Here is a 19,879-nt window from a genome sequence, read left to right as displayed (position 1 = left end):
ATCTTGGTATTTGTGGCTTTTAGCATCTCACTTCAGTGTAGATTACACACAGGTTGGTGCAATAGATTAGATTGGGAATTCACTTGAAGAGATAGTTCTCTTCATTTTTCTGTTTTAAAGGGGAAAAAAAAAGATTAAGTAGCGCTATCATGGGCTTGAATTCATGATTAATGGTACTTTATATTTATAACTATATATTATGATATTATGACACGTACAATATTAATTGACTCTCTATGTAGTTCTCTTAATTTTCCACTTTTTTTAATAATAATTTTCAAATATACTTGAATAAATCGAGAGTAGCCTTTCAGTTGATGTGATATATACACATTCACATTAGATTTGGAAGTTCCACTTTAAAGATTCTAGTTCCTTTATTCTTTTGATGAGAAGACTAACAATTCAAATTCTTATATATGCCCACTAAGAACGTATATGGATATGTAAAAGCAAAATGGTTTATTTTGTATACATAATTATGTAAAAAATTATACATTTATTTATGGCTGGTCACATGAGCAGTGCATGAACATTTAACTTAAATCATTTATTGTTTATTTTGAAGATGAGTATATCATTAAGGGAGTTTATGTGTATTATTAATTTCTTATTAATATACTAAGGCCTAAGGGAGCACGTATGACATTTCGTTCGGGAAGAGAAATGATGGTTTGGCCGTTTGGTCTTCATTCGTAAATAAAAATAAAAAATATAAAAAAATTAAGCTTGATGAATATAATGAGAGAGATGCTAGTGTGCTGAAAGAAAGATCCTTCAGCAGGTGTGGGTGTTGCATGTCTGAAGAAGGTGGAAACACGTGTTCCGTTAGAAGAATTACTTTATTTGCATGTGTTGAAGTGGAAGGCATGTGGTGCAGCAAAAGGTCCCACAGTCAGTGATAATACGGGAATCGAGGTTGACTAATTAAATAGATTATATATAACAAGATGGAAGTTAATTGGAGATTAACTCCTATAAAACGGAATTGGTTTTATGTTTTTTTATGATGAAGGCTTCGTTAGATGGAAGAATGATGGGCTTAGGGAAAATATCATACCCAAAGGAACAAAAAAGAAAATGGCCCAACCCGTCAGCTTTCCCCCACTTCTCCGTCACCTGTGAAGTGCCCCCAACCGTCCTGTATGTAGCTAATGAAATTTATAACAAAATTGAAACCCTAGCCGTAGCTCTCGTGGAGGTTATAGTGAGCCGGCGTTCTGCATATGTAGCTTCGGTGGTGATCGAGGTGTCGAAAACATCTAGGATCGCAACTCCGAATTGTAGCTCGTGCTCCCACGTACTTGTCTCCTCAGGCGCGTTGAAGCTGTCGTGCGATTGCCGATCTTGTTCGCGTCTTCTGCAGGAGTTCTGCGTCGTGCACGTCTCGTCCGGTGACGCCCGGTGGCTGTATTTTAAACGACTTCGCATTCCCTAGTTGCCTTGAACATAAACTATAAATTTCAAAATGTAACTTACAAAACCTACTAACTCTAAATCATAACTCCTAAATCGTACACCGTCAAAGTTTAACCATGTTTGTCCAACTCTATACCATAAACCCTTTCTCATCAACCCTAAACTCCAACCGTATCTATAGTTGTGTTCCGGGGCTTACCTAGAACCGGACAGTGGTTGGACTTGTTTGAGGCCCAAGCGCTGGAGGAGTGTGGTCTCCGACTTGGTTTACGTCTGGGAGCCGCCTCCGAGTTGTGTGTTCCAAGAGATGGGGGGTGGTACCTGCAAAGATACTCCGATGCCTAAGTCAGCATGGGGTTAAGCAGGTTTAGAATGTATTGGAACTTAGAGATACCTGAGGGGTGTCAGGATATTTATAGTGGTGATCCAATAACCACCGTTGGAGTAGTGCCACCTTTTTAGGTGGATAACCGTCCCTTTTATCTAGGGATTGGTGGGATATGACTTCTAGAAGTGGGTTGAGAGATTTTAGGGGCAGTTACTTATTTGAATAAGTGTTATCTGCCAGCTATTTCTTGAGCCCGACTTCTTTGAAAAGAAGTCTGTGTTGAGTCCGACCTCTTTTGAAGAGGTCGGTGAATAACGAAGGCCAATCTTTGGATTGGGCCTTTTGGTGTATTTGGACCTGGGTCATACCGTTGGGTCAGGATAGGAACAAATTGGTTTACTAATTTATAACTTTTGAAAAGTAAGTAATTTGAGTGCATGCGAAGGTAGAATAATTCGATCTTAGTAATCAGGATAATGTAGCTACACAAATAGCATTTTTGCAAAAAACGTATTATCATGATGATTTCACTTACATCAATTTCTACTGATAAAGTTCAACTGTCATCCGTTTACAAAAATATTTAACTTAACTTTATTACGTAAATAAATTTTATTAACTATAATTTAACTTAACACTAACAAAAATATTTAATTTTGATATAGTATTAATTATGTATATTAATTATTATTTAAATAATGAATATACATCATTAATATAAATTTTTTATTAAATAAAGATATACCTATTTATAATAATTAATTGTTATAGTTATTAATAAGTTAAACATGAATCAATTATTCACTATCTTCAATAGATAATTAAATTATTTAATCATGTCCATCGTTTAAAATAATAACAAATTATTAATTAAGTATACACATAATTAGTGTTTATAATTATTAATAAATTACTTGAAACTTAATTATTTCACATAAGAATTTCTTTTTTTTTTTTTTGTTGCAACTCACATAAGAATTTCAATCCCATTGTTTTTTCCTACTAAGGCCCATTAGTTTTGTTAGGGTAATGTAACCTCCATATATGTTGTGGAGCCCATGATTATATCCAAGGCGTTTTTATCACTTCCCATAACCCACCAAAAATCCAACTTCCAAGGCCCAGCGGACCAATAACACAACTCCACCAAAAACCAAATATTACATTAAAAAAAAAATTACTTTTGTAAACTTAATTAATTAGCCTTTCTTAATGATTATCTACACATCTATCAAGTTGCGACAACTTCTGAAAAGCAACATCCCCAGTGCTGCAGTTGCCAGCACCAAATGCAACGGTTCAGGACATCATTCTTGAGGGACACGCGTTTTCCTTCATCTTTTGACACATAAGCTTCAGCATGTGTTGAGGAATCTTTCTTCAGCATCACAGAATTTTCCATATAAAAATGAAATGAAGATACCATCTCAAACCCAATTTGGTAGAATGTTAATCCTGCGATGGAATAATACGTAATTTGTTTTATCCTAATATGTAAGTGCAAAATCATTCCACTTGGTGGCGGAACTTGAAAGAAAAATTTTAGAATAAAATATTTAACATAAAAATTAATAATAATATTTATATTAAAATAAAATTTATAAATATAATTAATTTTTAAATTTGTTACTAATAATATAAGATAATAAATAAATAATTTTATAGATAAGAATTATAAAATAGTTTATAATAATACTCTTTGAATCTTTTGTAATTTAAAATCTTCAATAATTAAATTAAAATTAAATTTTTTAGTAATTTCTTTCTCAATGTAAATAATCAAACTATTCATAGAAAAGTCGTCCTCTATATTGTTTTTTAATCTTGTCTTTATTATTTTTATTGCTGAAATTGATCGCTCTGTATTAGCGGTAGAAACTGAAAGAGTTAATATTAGATGAATCAATCTATCAATTAAGTAATACACTTTTGACTTTTTTGTTTTTGCTAAATATCTACACAATTCATAAATAATTGACAAATTCTTCATTTCTGGATGTTGACGAACATCAAGAATAAAATGCTGAAGTTGAAAAAGTAAATTAATCGTCTCTTGTTGAGTAAAATCTTCGGGATAGTAGCTGTCAACAAGAGTAAAAATCTTAGTGGATCCATTGCTTGATCATTAAATCTGCTATTTAACTCTTGTAATTGTTTATCAATTGTGACTAAAAATATCTCAACTCTAAAATAATGCTCAACTGTAATATGATCTTTTTGGTTACGCAAGCGTCATTGCCTTGCAACATAAGAAGCAGTTAAATTAGGAATTAGAATATCAATCTTGCTCACAAAATGATTTCACATTTTTTAATAATTTCTCCCATCTGTCATCTCTCATGCTTTGGATAAGTATTTTTGTAGAATGAACTAGTTGCACAGCATTAACTATGTCTTGAGACTGCTTTTGTAAAGCTTGACAAAGAACATCAGTTATTCCCATAAGACCATAATATCTTTCATCAAATACAAAATCAATACAAACTCAAATGAGGTTAGGTATTGTAAGCACTATCTGCATCACTACGCTGAGAATAAGTTGATCTATCAACAATAATTTTTTGTAAACTCAAATGAACTCGTATAACCTCATCTTTTTGGGTTGGGTGATATTGCCAAATTTGAAGTCGTTTTCAGGGTCTCATTCCAAAGAATTAAGGTCAAACTCATCATATGCAACTCTTTGAACCTTTGAAGGTTGTATCTCACTTTTTTCGTGATTCACTAAAGTAGAAGAACTATCTACATGTGTTGATATTGTACAAATTATATATTCTCCTTCTTAAATATTAGCCTTTCTCTTAAAAAATGCATCAATTCTTTAATTCTTTATCATTATTTTATATAAAAATTTGAATATATATCAAGTAAAATATGTAAAAAAGAAGTTAGAAGAATAAATATTAAAATTTATAATATTTATTGAATTTTTTATCAATTTATATAAATATAATAATATCGATACTTATTGAATATTCTAATATTTTTTATCATATAAAAAATTAAATTAAATAAACAGTAAAATATAAATAATATTAAATCAAATAAATAAAAAATATCTAATTTCTTTTATTTGAATTCAAAGATAGAGAGAGTATTACTTATTGAATAGAGAGCAATAGAGAAACTGTTAGTAAAGCAGTGTGTTTTTATAATGATGATTTTTATCTTTTATTTTGTTATATGATATTTTTTTATTCTTATCTTTTTTGTTAGATAACCCTTTTGATTTGATTTGATTGTTAGATGATTTTTTTTATAATAATGATTTTTATCTTTTATTTTGTTAGATAATCTTTTTTTATTCTTATCTTTTTTTGTTAGATATCTTTTTTATTTGATTTGATTTTATCTTTTAATTTGGATGTGTTGTAAAAACCAACAAAGACTCACTGAATTCAGTCTAAATTTAACATATTATTAATATTTAAAATTAAAAATTATTATACAATAAAAATAAAAAATGAGAATTGAACTTAAATATTTTAAATTAGAAGAAAGTATTTAAACCAATTAAATTATTTTTTATTTTTTAAAAATATTATTACTAATTTTTTTATAAAAAAAAATTAGAAAGACCATGGTCCTATTCTCTCAACTAAGCGCCCCTCCTGATTCCAATTCCACTTCGGCCAAATAAGTGCATCAAATGAATGAAATGAAAACACGCCAATAAAATAATAAACATGCCAAAAGAGAAAATTATTATAACACTACGATTTTATTTCAACAATGCTTTAATCTTAACAGACTTCAAAAAGCATTAATGTTGTATTTATTTTACAGGAAATAAGATGATTATATATTTGATTTAAGTAAGAACTTGTATAGTAAAAGAAACTTGAATGTAAATTAAAATGAAAAGGATAAGAACATTAATCAGACAACTTGTAAACCGTTTTATCTCCTAAGAGCTTTTTCGAGTGGAACACCTTGTAGTAAGGTTCTTGACTTCAAGCCTTCAATCAATCTTGTCATTAACCTTTAAAATACTTGCCAAATCTTTTCTTGTAGAAATCTAACTATAAAATAATTTCTGGACAAACCCATTTTACTCAAGAAATTTATTTGAGTACAACACTTGAATGATTTAGGTGGTAAAGGTGGTGTAGCAGTTGGTTGTGTGCTACAAAAGAAAATAACACTTGCCTCGAGTAGGTTAGATTAATCACATAACTCAGGGTGTGAACGCTTGGAAACTATGTTATATTGGAGATAATTAGATAAATATGGCTAGGACTTTGCTAAATTATATTCATATCTTGCTAAATTGACCACAATCTAATCATTAGATAAGCTGTAATATTAGGGCTGTCAAACGAGTTAGTCCGGTTCATTTAAACTCAATCCGTTAAATCTGTAGGTTAAATGGGTTGAACCGTTTAAGTCTATTTTATTTATGGGCTATAATTTTTTAATTCGAACCGTTTATGGTCAACACGATAGATTAAACAGGTCAATTCGTTATCTTTTTATTTTATTTTTTGAAAAATATTTTAACAAAAAATATTACTTTTAAGTCAAAAACTTTAAAAAAATAATTTTTTTTAATTGATGGGTCGAATTTTCGGATCGAGTCGAGAGAATTATCGGCTGAAAGTGCTATTTTTTTGGAAAATGTAAAAAAATAAACGGACCATCCGTTTAGCCCGCAGGTTAGCCCGTTTAATTCGTCATTTTTTTCGCATTAATTAAACTCAGCCTGTTTAGTTCAAAATTTAAATGGACTTAATTTTATCGGCAAAATTCGCCTATTTAAATAAATAGACGGACTAATTCGATGAATTTAACTCATTTTAACGACCTATTATTGTAGAAGGAAATTGATGTTGTATGTATGACTTTTTGTGTTGGATAATGAATTCTTACATAAAAAATATGGCGTGAATTAAATAGATGATATATTAAAATAAACGATGTCCTCATATTTCATGGAAATTAAAGCATATTACTACTATCTCTTCCGTAGCTTCATTTGTGTTCATATTCATGGTGTAAATAAATTGTTTCTCATGCATCTTAATGGAAAAATTCAGCTAAAAAGTACTGTAAAAACGTTAGTTAAAGAAGCTAAAATAGAAATAAAAACTAAAATCAAACAAATGCTTATATTTTCTATTCACAAGTCCTATTTATAATGACTTTAAAAAAGTTCATCCTTAAAGTTTTTTATTGAATAAAAAGTGTTATCTTATTTATTAATAAATTCTAATTTTATATCAATAATTTAAATTTAATATTTAAAAATTAAAATATTTTTATTTTTTATTTTTAATAACAAATTAATTTAAAAAGATACGACACTTTTTAATTTTTTCGGAAGACGTTATCATTCATTCTTATAAAATATTCTTAAATTTTTTTTTTTTCTTTCAGAAAATGACAACTTTTAACGCCAGAAAGTGAGAATTGAGAGTTTAAAAAACACACGAAAGGCCATCTAACCCAATTCGGTATACTTCCATCGCTGGGGGCCCACACCACCGAAAGCCAACACGGAAGTTTCCCTCCTAATTTTGTTAATGAAAATTTGCGTGCAGATAATTTTAAATTTAATTAATTTAATTAAATTTTTATTTAATAATTTTTAATTATTAATTTTATGTAAAGTTCACTGTTCCTAAATTTCTAGGTATGTTACTACACAAGTCGGCACAAGATTATTGCCTTTCAGGCCTAAAGATTATTATTGACTTAAATTATGCCACATGGAACTATCATGCATGATGGAACTGGCATAATTAAATTTCTTTTTTTTTTTATTTGATAGTGTGACACAATTATTAATTCATTCATGACATTTTGTTTCTTTTTTTTTTCTTTTTTTTGTTTGGATATTGTATTTTAAAAATCTTGGTTATCTACTTTCTATAATTTAAAAAAATTTAGAGACAGTCTCTTTAACATAATTCTTCACGTATATTATCTCTTTCTGATAATTTTGATTTTTGACATATCACTAAGAGACTTGTACTCGTTTGTTTTTTGACATAATTAAACTTATAATTTAATTTATATAAAAATTAATTATCAATTCGATATCTAAAAAAATTATCTGTTGAATTCTTTTTAAAAAATATTATCAAAATTTTTTTTAAATAATTTAAAAATAAAACTAATTAATAAATATTATATTTTTTATAAATATAAAAAATTATATTAGTATACAAAATTATATTCGAATATTTAATTCAATCATGATTTCTTTTAAATAAATTTACTATTGGATAACATATTTAGCTCATAGCAATTAAATTAAACTCTTAAAATTATAAATGATTAATTAAAAATCATTATTAATTATTAGATAATTAAAATATTTTTATTTAGCAAAGAAAATAAGACAAGAAAAATGAAAACCAAACACACAATTCTGAAGTAAAATATACAAAAAATTAAATATAATTTATAATAACTGTACTAACAAAAATATTTTTTATATAAAAATAATTATTATTTAAGATAATATGTATTTATATTTTATCTATTATTTTATGAGTTTAATTTTAATGTATTAATAGTGTAAAATATTTTATACAATTATATAATTATTTTTTTTGGATAACTATTTATACAATTAATATAAAAGTAATTTCTTTTATATAGTGTTATGTCATTAGATGCACGCGTAAAATTACTTAATGAATAATTGATTTAATTTATTTATGAGCAATACTATATAACCAGTAATAATTTATACCTATATTTATATATGTTTTACATATAAAAATTATATAATTTATATTTATATTTATTAAAATTTTATACACATAAATTAATATATTTATAATCATATTTTTTAAAATTTACACGCATAAATTAATAAGATAATCATTTAGTATTTGTACCAGATAAATGATGATAAAAAATAATAAAAATTGCGGTGCAAAGAGTTTCTCTATATCTGTGGGGTCAACTAATTTAAGACTTTAGAAGAAGAAGGCATGTGGCAGCATATGTAGGGATGCATGATAGACCCGCGACGCATCGTATCGAGAAAGTCATGGAGCATAGCTAGGGCGGTTACATGTAGTTTTGGTTGGCGCCTCGGTGTCCGCCACGTGTAGAATCCGTTGCTCCCGCTATTACCTTCTCTCATTTTCAAATGCCCAAACCAAATTGTCAAAATAAAAATAAAAATGCCATCATAATCATTATGATTTGATTTACCATTTCTAATTGCAATTTATGCACCATAATGACACCGTGGACATGAGTGTGTTAGAGAAGAAAGAAAGGAAAAAACGTTAAATAAGAGAGAGAAACAGTTTCAACTAATGTTGATAATGATGATTGTGTTTATGCTGTGAGAAAGAGAGAGATTCGCCATAATAATAGATTCTTCGCATTTTCAAACGCGGAAGAAGAGGAAATAATTCACAAAGACTTCTTTAGGGTTTTGATTTCGTTCTTTACCTTTGAATCAATCTCTTCTTTCATGTGACGTTGAAGCAACCAACACCATTTTTGCGTTTTACGTACAGTTTTTGCTAAGAAGAAGAAGAAGAAGAAGCGTTCATTCTTCATTCGCTTCTTTAATTTCTCTGTATTTTCATTTTGCTGTTTCGACTTCACCGGTTTCGCTGATTCAGAGATCGGCGATTCTTCATTCACATACGCCATTGTTGGTACATTTTGCTCCTTTTTATTTATTTATTTATTTATTATTTTTGAAATTTTCTTTGTTGTTCTGCTTTTCGTATTCGAAATATTATGCTGCTATTATTTAGCTACTCTTCGAATCGATTAATTTATTTATTTCAATTTTTTAAAGCCTGCAATTGATTGGTTCAGGGATATTTTACTCCGGCAATCATTTCTGTTTCTGCTGAATTCTGTTGTGTTTACTCGTTTGATTGCAGTTCTAGCTGCTGCATTTTTTTTAAAAATAAATAAACAAATATTTTTGGTTCAACTTTCAAGTGATGGTTTGGAAGAAAATAAGTGGTTCTGACTTCTGAAAGCTGTGTTTAGTTTGAGCTTCGAATATGTTTTGATTGGTTCAATTGTTTGGAAGTTTGATAATTTCTAGTGGTAGTTTGTAGCAGTGATTTACTAAACTGCTTCTTCTTCTAGTGTTTTCTGGCTTTCTAAAGCTACCTCTCAATTATGGCCACCCTCTGAAATTCTTCCTGAATAGAAATTAGTTGCAGATTCAATATTCGATTGGTTTATTTATCAAATTGACAATATTTATCAGTTTGCATAAGAAAAATAAAGAATATTTATTTTTTATTTTATTTTTTCCTTCGCCCCTTCGCCCCAGCAGGGGGTACACAATCATGCATGCAACGGGATTGGTTGTTAGCTAAAAGAGTAGTCCTAGATTATACTCCACTTCTAGTACAAGTAACCACTTCTGGGCAAAATTGAATATTTTAAAGTAATCTTCTCATTTGGTAACTTGAAAAGGGATATCTAGAAGTTTATGATACTTCCAAACTGTTATATATGTAATCTGAAAGAATCATAGAATCATAATTCTAGTGTTCTGCTCTTTCAAGTTCGATTCTTTAGCTCTAGGTACGTGGATCCTTTGGTTCTCTGTACTTTTGCCTATTGTTTGAAGGTGCAGACCTCTCACATCTTCCTCCATCTTAACTAAAGAAAGGAATAGGTCGTTCGATGTTGCATTCCTGATTGTTATATTTATACAAAGAAACCCATTTCTTACCTAGGCATTTTCTTTTTCTTTTAATTTGTGCTCTTTCAGGTTATGGGAAGAATTTGGATTTCTAATGTATTCCTTCTTAAGTAATGGGATGCACAGCTGCCAAACTTGCCAGCACAGTGAGCAGGGATGGAAGTTGCTGCTCTGTTGACTTCTGCCGGAATTAATATCGCCGTGTGTGTGACACTCTTTTCAATTTATTCAGTATTAAGGAAACAGCCCAGCAATTTTACTGTGTATTTTGGACGAAGAGTAGCCTCTAAGCGTTCCAAAAATGTTAATTTCTGTTTGGAAAGGTTTGTTCCCACGCCTAGCTGGATATTGAAAGCATGGGAAACAACCGAGGATGAGATACTCGCCATTGGTGGCTTGGATGCTGTGGTTTTTGTCAGGATACTTGTGTTCAGGTTTTCACTCCGTCTAAAGTCCTTCCGCTTTTGTTACTTCATCTTTTACCTATTTGGTTTCAACACCATTTTATATGATGCAAATAAAAATAAATTCTTTTATCAACATATTTCAAAGCATAGGCTGAACAAACATTCTTTGTCCATCTTGTGATTATGCTAATGGTTAATGTTCTATTGTCTTCTTCAGTCTTCGAGTGTTTGCCATTGCTGCTGCCGTCTGCCTTTTTTTAGTGCTTCCAGTGAATTATCATGGTAAAGACAGGTTGCATAAGGATATACCTTTGGAGTCGATGGATGTATTTACTATTGCGAATGTCCAACAACATTCAGAGTGGTACGCACTATCTCTAATTTTTTTTAGTTATTATTTTGTTAGAATAGCCAATAGTGTGTATATGCTGAGAACAGTGATAGAAACATATGTGCCATGAAGTTTGTCGTCTAATACTCTAGAACATCAATTTGGTTTCTTAATGTTTCATATAGACATCAATTTATTTCCCCAATGTATATTTAGGTGTCGACTTCTGGCTTGCTATTTTAAAAAGGCAATTGGGTGTATTCTATGTTGCATGGTTTACAAGGACCAATATGAACATTTGTTCTAATAATTGATATGTGTGCCAAAAATATTTGTAATTGGAATTTCTTAATATCTTAGTATTCTGCTCTTTTTTCATAATTGTACTCTTAAGTTATTGATAAAGTAATGATTGATGATTTTATACAGGAGTACTCCTCCAAACTGGTTTCTCAAATGTGATATTTATTCTTTTACTTGATTTCAGGCTTTGGGCTCATTGTCTCGCATTGTACGTCATAACGTTCTCAGCTTGTTCTCTTCTTTTCTTTGTAAGGATATGAACTTAAAATTCTCAGTTTGTTTTTGGTTTTACTTTTCAATTCTTAAATATGACTAATCAAGCGGTGGATGCATATAGGAGTATAAGAGCATCGCTAACTTGAGGACATTACATATTATTGGAGCCCCTCCAAGTCCAAGTCTTTTTACGATTCTTGTCCGATCAGTTCCCTGGTCTCCTGAAGAATCATACTGTGAGACAGTGAAAAAGTTCTTCTCATCTTACCATGCATCGACATATTTGTCACACCAAATAATCTACAAGTGTGGTACAGTTCAAAAAATGAAGGTGTGCTTCTCCCTTTTTTCTTTTTCGTTTTCTTTTCCTCTGTAATTTCTGCATGATATTTTTTTCTTTCTTTGTTTGTGTTTGTGTAATTTGTGTTATATCCTCATCACTTAGTATAGTCATAAATTTCGATGTGTGTATATCCATTGCACTGTATAAGGCAATCATTTGGTTGAAGGTTGACTGAACCATTATGACGACTTACAATTGAAATGATTATCTGCATTTCTTTCATTCTCTGCATTTCTTCTCTCTTTTTTCCTTTTACTTTGGCATAAAGTTGAGGTTTTTGCTAGTGCTAAATTTCATTTCCAGGATAATGGTAATAGTTTTAGCTTTCATTGGTATGATATCTGAGGAATTTCTCAACATCTATTTAGTCAATCTTTATGTAATGGATATGGAAAATATACAATGTAGGCTGTTGTGTTGTGACTTTTAAGCGTTCTATTTCAGACAACTAACCTCCCTTCCCTGGGCTTGGGCTTTGACTGCAATTCCAGAAGTTCAAAACCATATTTATGCTGATCCTTTACAATATTTGGAGTTTTTTTGTTTCAATAATATAAACATGTAGCGCTCTTCGGATAGTACAGCTACTTACACCGTTGTGTGTTTTAATCTTCTTCCCTAGGATGATGCCGAACATGTTTTTAGAGTACTTAAAGATGGTACAATGGAAAATACCTCCAAGCCAATATTTACTCATTGTTGCTCTTGTGGAGGAAACGCAAATTCTTTCCAGATGATAAATATTGAGAGGAATAGTGCACTTGAGTCAACAACCAACACTAGCTCGGATTTGGATATGAGAAAAAAGGTAATGTTTTGGCTGAGATTTAAATAATAATTCCGCTCTTGTTGTAATTTATTATATAGAAATTTAAAGAATTTAATATTTTTTGTTCTTAACAAATTTATTTTCCCCACTAATTTGATATTTACTTTTTTTCGGTTTTGATACAGGAATGTGCAGCTGCTTTTGTGTTTTTCAAAAGTCGGTATGCTGCTCTTCTGGCTTCAAAGATTCTTCAATCATCAAATCCCATGCTATGGGTGACAGATATAGCTCCTGAACCCCAAGATGTTTACTGGTCTAATATTTGCATACCATATAGGCAACTTTGGATCCGGAAGATAGCTACACTTATAGCTTCTATTGCCTTCATGCTAGTGTTCCTTCTCCCTGTCACATTTGTACAGGGCTTGACTCAACTAGACAAGCTTCAAAAAATGTTCCCTTTTCTGACAGAGATACTGAAAAGGTACGATGTTTCTGCATATCTATGACAGACAAGTGTCGTAGACTATTATCTGCTTTGCGTGGATATTCTTCTAATGATCAACAAAGCACGTGATCCTACATAGCACATTATTAGACGAATATGAAACTTCATTTTAATAATTAACAAAACAAACTTTGATGCAAAATTACCATAAGGAAAAGAAAAAGATACTGACAAAGTTTATGTTTAGGAACAATTGATCGCTCAACAGGATAACTATGTTGAAACAGTGGCCCATGAGTCAACACTTGCTAACCAAACCAAAGAGATGAATCACATGTGTAGTTAATCATCAATAAATTTTTTGCAAATAATTTCTTTTTGTTTAATTTACTGAGAGATGGCATTCTTACTATACATATTTTGAGTTTATAATTTCTGACATAAGCAAAGCTAAAATTTGTATTTATGTATGCCAAACTTCTTCTTGTAGCATTAACTTGAAATAATATAATCATAACTAAGATGTGGAGTATGGAATGTTGGTATTTTAAATTATACAATGCAAAAGATTTAACTCGAAATTGATGGTTCCCCCCTTCTTTTGTTTCAGCAAAATGGTGAATCAGGTGGTGACTGGTTACCTACCAAGTTTGATCTTGGTTTTATTTTTGTTTGCTGTTCCACCTATGATGATGCTGTTTTCATCACTGGAAGGTTGTATTTCCCGAAGTGGAAGGAAGAAGAGTGCATGCTACAAAGTCTTGTACTTTTTAATCTGGAATGTATTTTTTGTTAATGTCTTTACCGGATCTGTCATCAGTCAACTCTCAGTCTTCTCAAGTGTAGCAGACCTGCCTGTCCAACTTGCGAAGGCAGTGCCATCACAGGTGATATATTTTTATTCGGATTGTGATCCTCTGAAGTGGGGATCTCACATTAGAGATAAGAGAATTTTACCATTGTATCAATAAATTAACTGATATATAACTATGGAATAGTGTCTATTTTAAGCTACGTTACACATTCCTCATTTCAATTTATTGTTTTGGTTACGCTATAAACCAATACATGTTCTTGTTGACATGATTTTATGCACTTAACTGCAACATATATTTGAGCAGAACCGGATAATACACAGTTGTTTACTTGATTCCCTTTTCTGGAGATTTTTAGTGGAGATAAATCGGTAAGTCTTGATTATTGATTCACTTGATTGTGATTTTTATGTTATGCAGGCCACCTTCTTCACAACATATATTTTTACATCTGGCTGGGCAAGTTTGGGATGTGAAATTATGCAAATTTATCCGCTCCTATGCAATTTTATTCAGAGATTACTCAAGCTTAATGATGATTCACAGAATGGAACCCAAAATTTCCCTTACCACACAGAAGTTCCAAGGATCTTACTATTTGGATTCCTTGGGTTCACCAATGCTATTCTGGCTCCCATAATGTTGCCTTTCTTAATAATCTACTTTTTCCTTGCTTACCTTGTGTACCGAAACCAGGTTTGTACTTCTGCCTTGTGTTTGTTTACCGCACTAAACTTCCCTAACTTGCATGTTGGAATTTTTTTTCTCGTTTCTTCTGTTTTATTTCATTTAATGCATTAACATAATTTACCATATTTTTTTATTATTTATAATGTTGAAAATATTTTTTAAAAAAAATATAAATTGTAACTTCTAAAAAAATATTTTTACTTTTACTTTTAAAATTTTGCCAAACTTATTAAAAAAAATTTCAAATAATTTAATGGTATCTAAACATGTTCTAAAAGATGATAAAAAAAATTATTAATTTTTTTTTCTAACAACTTAATGGTTCCCAAACAAGTTTTTACTTTTTAGGCATAAATAAGTACTAGGGCTTGGGTAGTAATTTTTCCACAATTGTATATGATATTATGATGTGAGATGGAAGCTATTAATTATCGGGCAATAAGTTGAGGAAGGGAGCAGATTGCTACATAGGTCATGCGTACCTTATTCATCAAAAAAGGAGTTTTTTATGAGAGAAACGAAAATAATTACTGGAACTTACATAAATTCTTATTGCTTGCACGGGACCTTTAAGTACAAGTTTCATGGGACTCGCTTCATCTAAGAATACAACTCAATTCTGATTGTCTAGTATGTTTACAGCTTCTCCATATAATCCAATAAGTCTCTGTATGTTCTCTAACGGAAAGAGTTTAATTGGGGTGGTGTAGATGAACCAAAAAAAGGAAAAAGAACAACCAAATAACAAATATAGAGATGTATGCCTGCATCTATGCATATTATGTAGTTGAGTTCCTCTGTTTCTGGAATAATTTGCTAGCTAGCTGAGGTGATATTTTGCAGTGCACTGCAAAACTTAGTTACCTTCATTTGTTTTTTATCTTTGAATTTCAGTTTCTGAATGTGTACGTCGCAAAATACGATAGCGGGGGACAGTACTGGCCAATTGTTCACAACACAACAGTGTTCTCATTGATCTTTGCTCAAATTATTGCACTTGGGGTGTTTGGAGTGAAACATTCACCAGTGGCATCTGGATTCACCTTTCCCCTTGTAGTTGGCACTTTCCTATTTCACCAGTATTGCAGACAACGATTCCTCCCATCATTTAAGAGCAACTCAGCACAGGTAAAACCTCTCTGCCATTCGCCATTGTCTCTCATTCGCTCTTTTTTTCAGATTAACTTAGTTTGTTTTAGACTGCCATTGACATGGATCGGAGAGATGAGGAGAGTGGAAAGCTGAGAGAGATTCATCAGCACTTGCATTCAGCCTACTGCCAATACGGTTTGCTGCATGACCCGGACCTACCCCGATGCTTCAGTCATTGCGACCCTGACGAAGAGGATGCTCAGTTTTCTCCACAACGTAGTCTGAAAGGTTTCCTTTTTTCTAATGCTTTTGATTTCATATATTAATTTTGATTCACCATAAGTATAATAAATCACTTGATAGTTGGTACTACTACCATCACGTATAACTTACATACCATAAATAGAGTAGAAACTAATCAAATCCTATAGTTTTTCAGTTTTCTCTCTAGATAAAAGGATATTTGTGTGTAGCTATATTAAACTTCGCTGCTTGCTTTTCAGGGAAGGAGATTCTTAAAAAAGAGAAATCAGGGTCTTTCCATCGCACTTCGAGTACCAAAGCAGTAGTGCTTGGTGGGATGTAAAGTTCTTCGCCTTGTACATTGTATAAGAAACATTCCCGTGTTTTATTCTTTTTGAGTTGTAAATATTTTTTGTTTAGATATTAACTTCCTCTAAATCCGACTATGTAAAGAAAAAAAAAAGGTAGTAGTCAATTCCAGGCAGCTTAAAAAGATAAAAACATGAGGAGGTAATGTAATGGCTTACAAATGTCAATACCTTCAATGCGAGAAGGGGATAAAAACTAGCGTTCCTTTTGTCTATACATTTATATTTATAATAATAATAATATTAATAATAATAATGATAATATAGCATAGCAAATTCTAGTAAATTGTCCAAGTTTTTTTTTTTGGACGTGGGTCCAAGTTATACGTTGGAAATTTTCTATGGGAATATTCATTCTCCTTAAAGAATGCACAAGTTTTGAATATAAATGCTAGTCCATAACGACTTTGAAAAAGGATACATGAATGAATTTCGCATATAATATATATATATATAACTTTTCCAAAGAATAATGCTACTAGGGCTTGGAAAAAAAGTTAATTAGTTAACTCCCTTCAACTTATCCAGAGAAGAGAGATAAAAAATTCAACTCCACCTAGAGAAAGAAGGCCAATCCATAGATGAAATCTTGAACTATATTTATTTATCATTCATATCACAGGCCAACAAAACATGATATCTCTTGATAGTTAAATGGCATGCTAACAATGAATATCAGAAATGTGCTCCTTTAGGTATGAGGCATCCACTTGAATAGGCAGCATAAATAACCAGCCCACAAGAGCAAGACAATTGAAACTTGAAAGGGATTGGTGGCTGCTGAGATCAACTCATACATGATAGCAGATACAGTTAAATCGATTGCCGGATCAAATGAGCTTGATGGCTGATATTTACGCTAAATAAAAGTACAAAACCAGCATTAGTCATTAAAAAGATCCGGCAAAAAAATCATGAAGACTCCAAATTGGAGGTGTTGTTCTCTTCTGACTTGCTTGTTGCATTTTCCATAGATTTTCTCCAAGACCACAAAACCTGCATCAAGCCACCATTTCCAACATGCAAGAGAAATACATGTGGTTGTATCGCGAACCTAGTCGATATAAACTTAACAAACACAAAAAAGCTGTATAGGCCCAGAAGATGCCATTTCAAGTCCTTTTCCTGACAGACACAAAGAGTACGGGATTGTAATTAACAAATGTACTAAAGAAATGGGGATGAAACATTGGAACTGCAAGGGCATAACTAACAAAATTCAAAGTATACCTCGGATTTATGAAACAGTTCTTGTGAGATCTCCTTCAAGAAATCGGCCATTAGGCAGCCAACAAATAGGCCAACAGGCATTATTAGTTCCCGATTTATGGAAAATGTATATACAACGTCCGATAAAGAGCCAAAAACAAAAAATAGAACAAGAGACCACTTCGCTGCCTCTTGCACAAGAAAAACTACTCTTTCTAGAACTATCTGCTCAGCTTTTCTCCAGGGAAATTCTTGAACTGATGTTGGTATTGCTGCTCTGAGTTTCTCCCCAAGGACTCCGAGCTGCATATTAACCCCGTTAGGCTCATTATGGTCTGCCGTTGACACTTTAACTTTAACTGAACGAGTTCGAGTACAAAATATTCTGTGGGAAAGATGTATTTCTGAGCATCGATGGGCTTGGCAAGGTTGGCACTGAAACAGATTAACCTGCACAAAGAATGAAGGATACTCCTATTAAGAAATGAGCACTTCCAACAAATGCTGAGGCACAACATAATCCATAAATTGTTGGAACTACAACTTAAGTTGATTTGATTCCCTTGCACATAAATAATATAAATATATTAGGCTGCATTTGGAACGTGGAATAAGACACTGAGCCAAGGACGCTACTGTCCTTCCTTTTGAGATGCACACTAGGACAATGATTTTCAATCCCACCATGTCTCTCATGTCTCATTCTCATTCTCACTCTCGGTGCAACCAAACATATTTGTTTCCTACAGTGTTCATGTATTTTTGTGTCTATGGACATTAATCAAATGCAACATAAAAGCAAAACGCCAATAGTGTACGCTTAAGAGGAATCCTGCACTGACATTACATGGATAACAGCAACATCTTGAAGAGTTACACGATGATTCAAATAAGATGTAGCCTTTAGTTGATGGATTATGGAAATAAGGTCACGGATTCAAGAAACCAGAGCAGCACATCACTTCCTTCATATACTCTTCTATCTCTATTCTATTTCAAATCCAAGGGAAGTCTTAGTGCAACACAAGGTTGCCGCCTTACGACCAAAGAGGTGACGGGTTTTAAGTTCTAGAAGCAGGGATTCTACTCGATCGTGTAAGGCTGCAGATATATACACTCCCCAGACTCCACCAAATAGGATCCTTGTGCCCTGAACCACCCTTTATTATTTCTTTCAAACCTATTCCTAGGGGGAAATATCTCTACCTCACTAAGATCAATGTCTATCTTCAATTCCTCTCTGTTAAAATATTGGCCAGCCACTAGAATTAACAGCAGAAATTCATATCTACAGAAACAAGCCCTAACTCAAAGGATAACTTCAAACCTAAGAATGAGTGTTGCTATGTTTGCCTGATTAACAAATTATTGTACAGTTCAAACCTAAATCTTTCAAAAAATAATATGGGAAGCAAAAGATAACTTGTTCATTTAACTGATGAAATTTAAATAAAAAATTAACAGAAAGTCTAGTCAGTATTTGAATAACTTACTTCAGCACAAACAAAATAAGCTGAAATGTTCTTCCAGAAATGTAGTTTACAACTTAATTTCATGAATTGAAAAAAAAAAATTGCAAGACATGTACCCGTAACTTGGGAGGGGAAGGAATTGCAAGAGAAGGAACAAGCACCATCCTTCAATTGTTCGGAATTGCAATTCACTGCATCAGTATCTCGTTGTTTTCGGTAGGGTTTATCTCCTGCAGATTCTTTTTTTTTTTTGTATGAATCTTGCTTATCAATAATGGGCCTATTGGGCTAAAGTACAGGCTTCAATTAGTATTTGTTTGGCCCAATAAAATATAATCGACGGCCAAGCCTTAAAAGTGATTAATTAATCAACGTACAAAAAAAGCTATTAATTAATTTTTATTTATTATTAAAGAGAAAATTAAAATGCCTAAAATTAATAAAAATAATTATTTATATTTTTAATAAAATTAATAATTGTCTTAATATTTATATATAATTAGAAAGATACTTAATTCAAAATAGAGGGGGTTAAATATATATGGTATTTTTTACTTTTTAGTAGTCCTTATAATGGGCAACTTTGATTCTTTGAAACACAAATATAATGGGTCATTGTCGGTTGTTTTATTATTGGAATGGATACAAATACAATGCACAGGTATTAAAAAATTAGAAAATTTAAAAAAAGCATTTTTATTAAAACTTAGTGCTTAATCAACCAAAAAAAATAATTTTATATTATTAAATAAAATTTTATATTATTAAAAATATTAATAATA

At 31.4% G+C, this 19,879-nt stretch overlaps 2 protein-coding genes across 5 annotated transcripts; one reads left to right on the top strand and one right to left on the bottom strand.

The window, feature by feature from the left end:
* The first annotated feature begins 8,961 nt into the window (after positions 1–8,961).
* LOC130932590 (CSC1-like protein RXW8) lies at positions 8,962–16,646 on the top strand. Of its 4 annotated transcripts, none has more exons than XM_057861938.1 (12): positions 8,962–9,371; positions 10,461–10,825; positions 11,016–11,162; positions 11,617–11,680; positions 11,770–11,979; positions 12,614–12,799; positions 12,946–13,244; positions 13,819–14,095; positions 14,444–14,719; positions 15,608–15,841; positions 15,913–16,093; positions 16,309–16,646. In XM_057861938.1, the coding sequence occupies exons 2-12, from the start codon at positions 10,548–10,550 to the stop codon at positions 16,389–16,391; spliced, it is 2,235 nt and encodes a 744-aa protein (XP_057717921.1). In that variant the 5' UTR covers positions 8,962–9,371; positions 10,461–10,547; the 3' UTR covers positions 16,392–16,646. The 4 variants fall into 4 exon arrangements, with proteins under 4 accessions (XP_057717921.1, XP_057717920.1, XP_057717922.1 ...); XM_057861937.1 differs by having other exon boundaries at positions 8,962–9,375; XM_057861939.1 differs by lacking the exon at positions 8,962–9,371 and adding an exon at positions 10,185–10,270.
* A 327-nt stretch (positions 16,647–16,973) lies between these two features.
* LOC130933125 (uncharacterized) lies at positions 16,974–19,313 on the bottom strand. Its single transcript, XM_057862644.1, has 3 exons — positions 19,214–19,313; positions 17,647–18,075; positions 16,974–17,541 (listed from the first exon to the last, which is right to left on the bottom strand). Exons 1-3 carry the CDS (start codon positions 19,259–19,261, stop codon positions 17,329–17,331), a joined length of 690 nt encoding a protein of 229 aa, XP_057718627.1. The 5' UTR covers positions 19,262–19,313; the 3' UTR covers positions 16,974–17,328.
* Between the last annotated feature and the right edge of the window lie 566 nt (positions 19,314–19,879).

The sequence above is a fragment of the Arachis stenosperma genome, chromosome 6 (assembly GCF_014773155.1).
Source record: "Arachis stenosperma cultivar V10309 chromosome 6, arast.V10309.gnm1.PFL2, whole genome shotgun sequence".
Lineage (NCBI taxonomy): Eukaryota > Viridiplantae > Streptophyta > Magnoliopsida > Fabales > Fabaceae > Arachis > Arachis stenosperma.
Note: the sequence above shows the minus strand (reverse complement) of the source record. Positions and strands in the feature narration are given on the sequence as shown.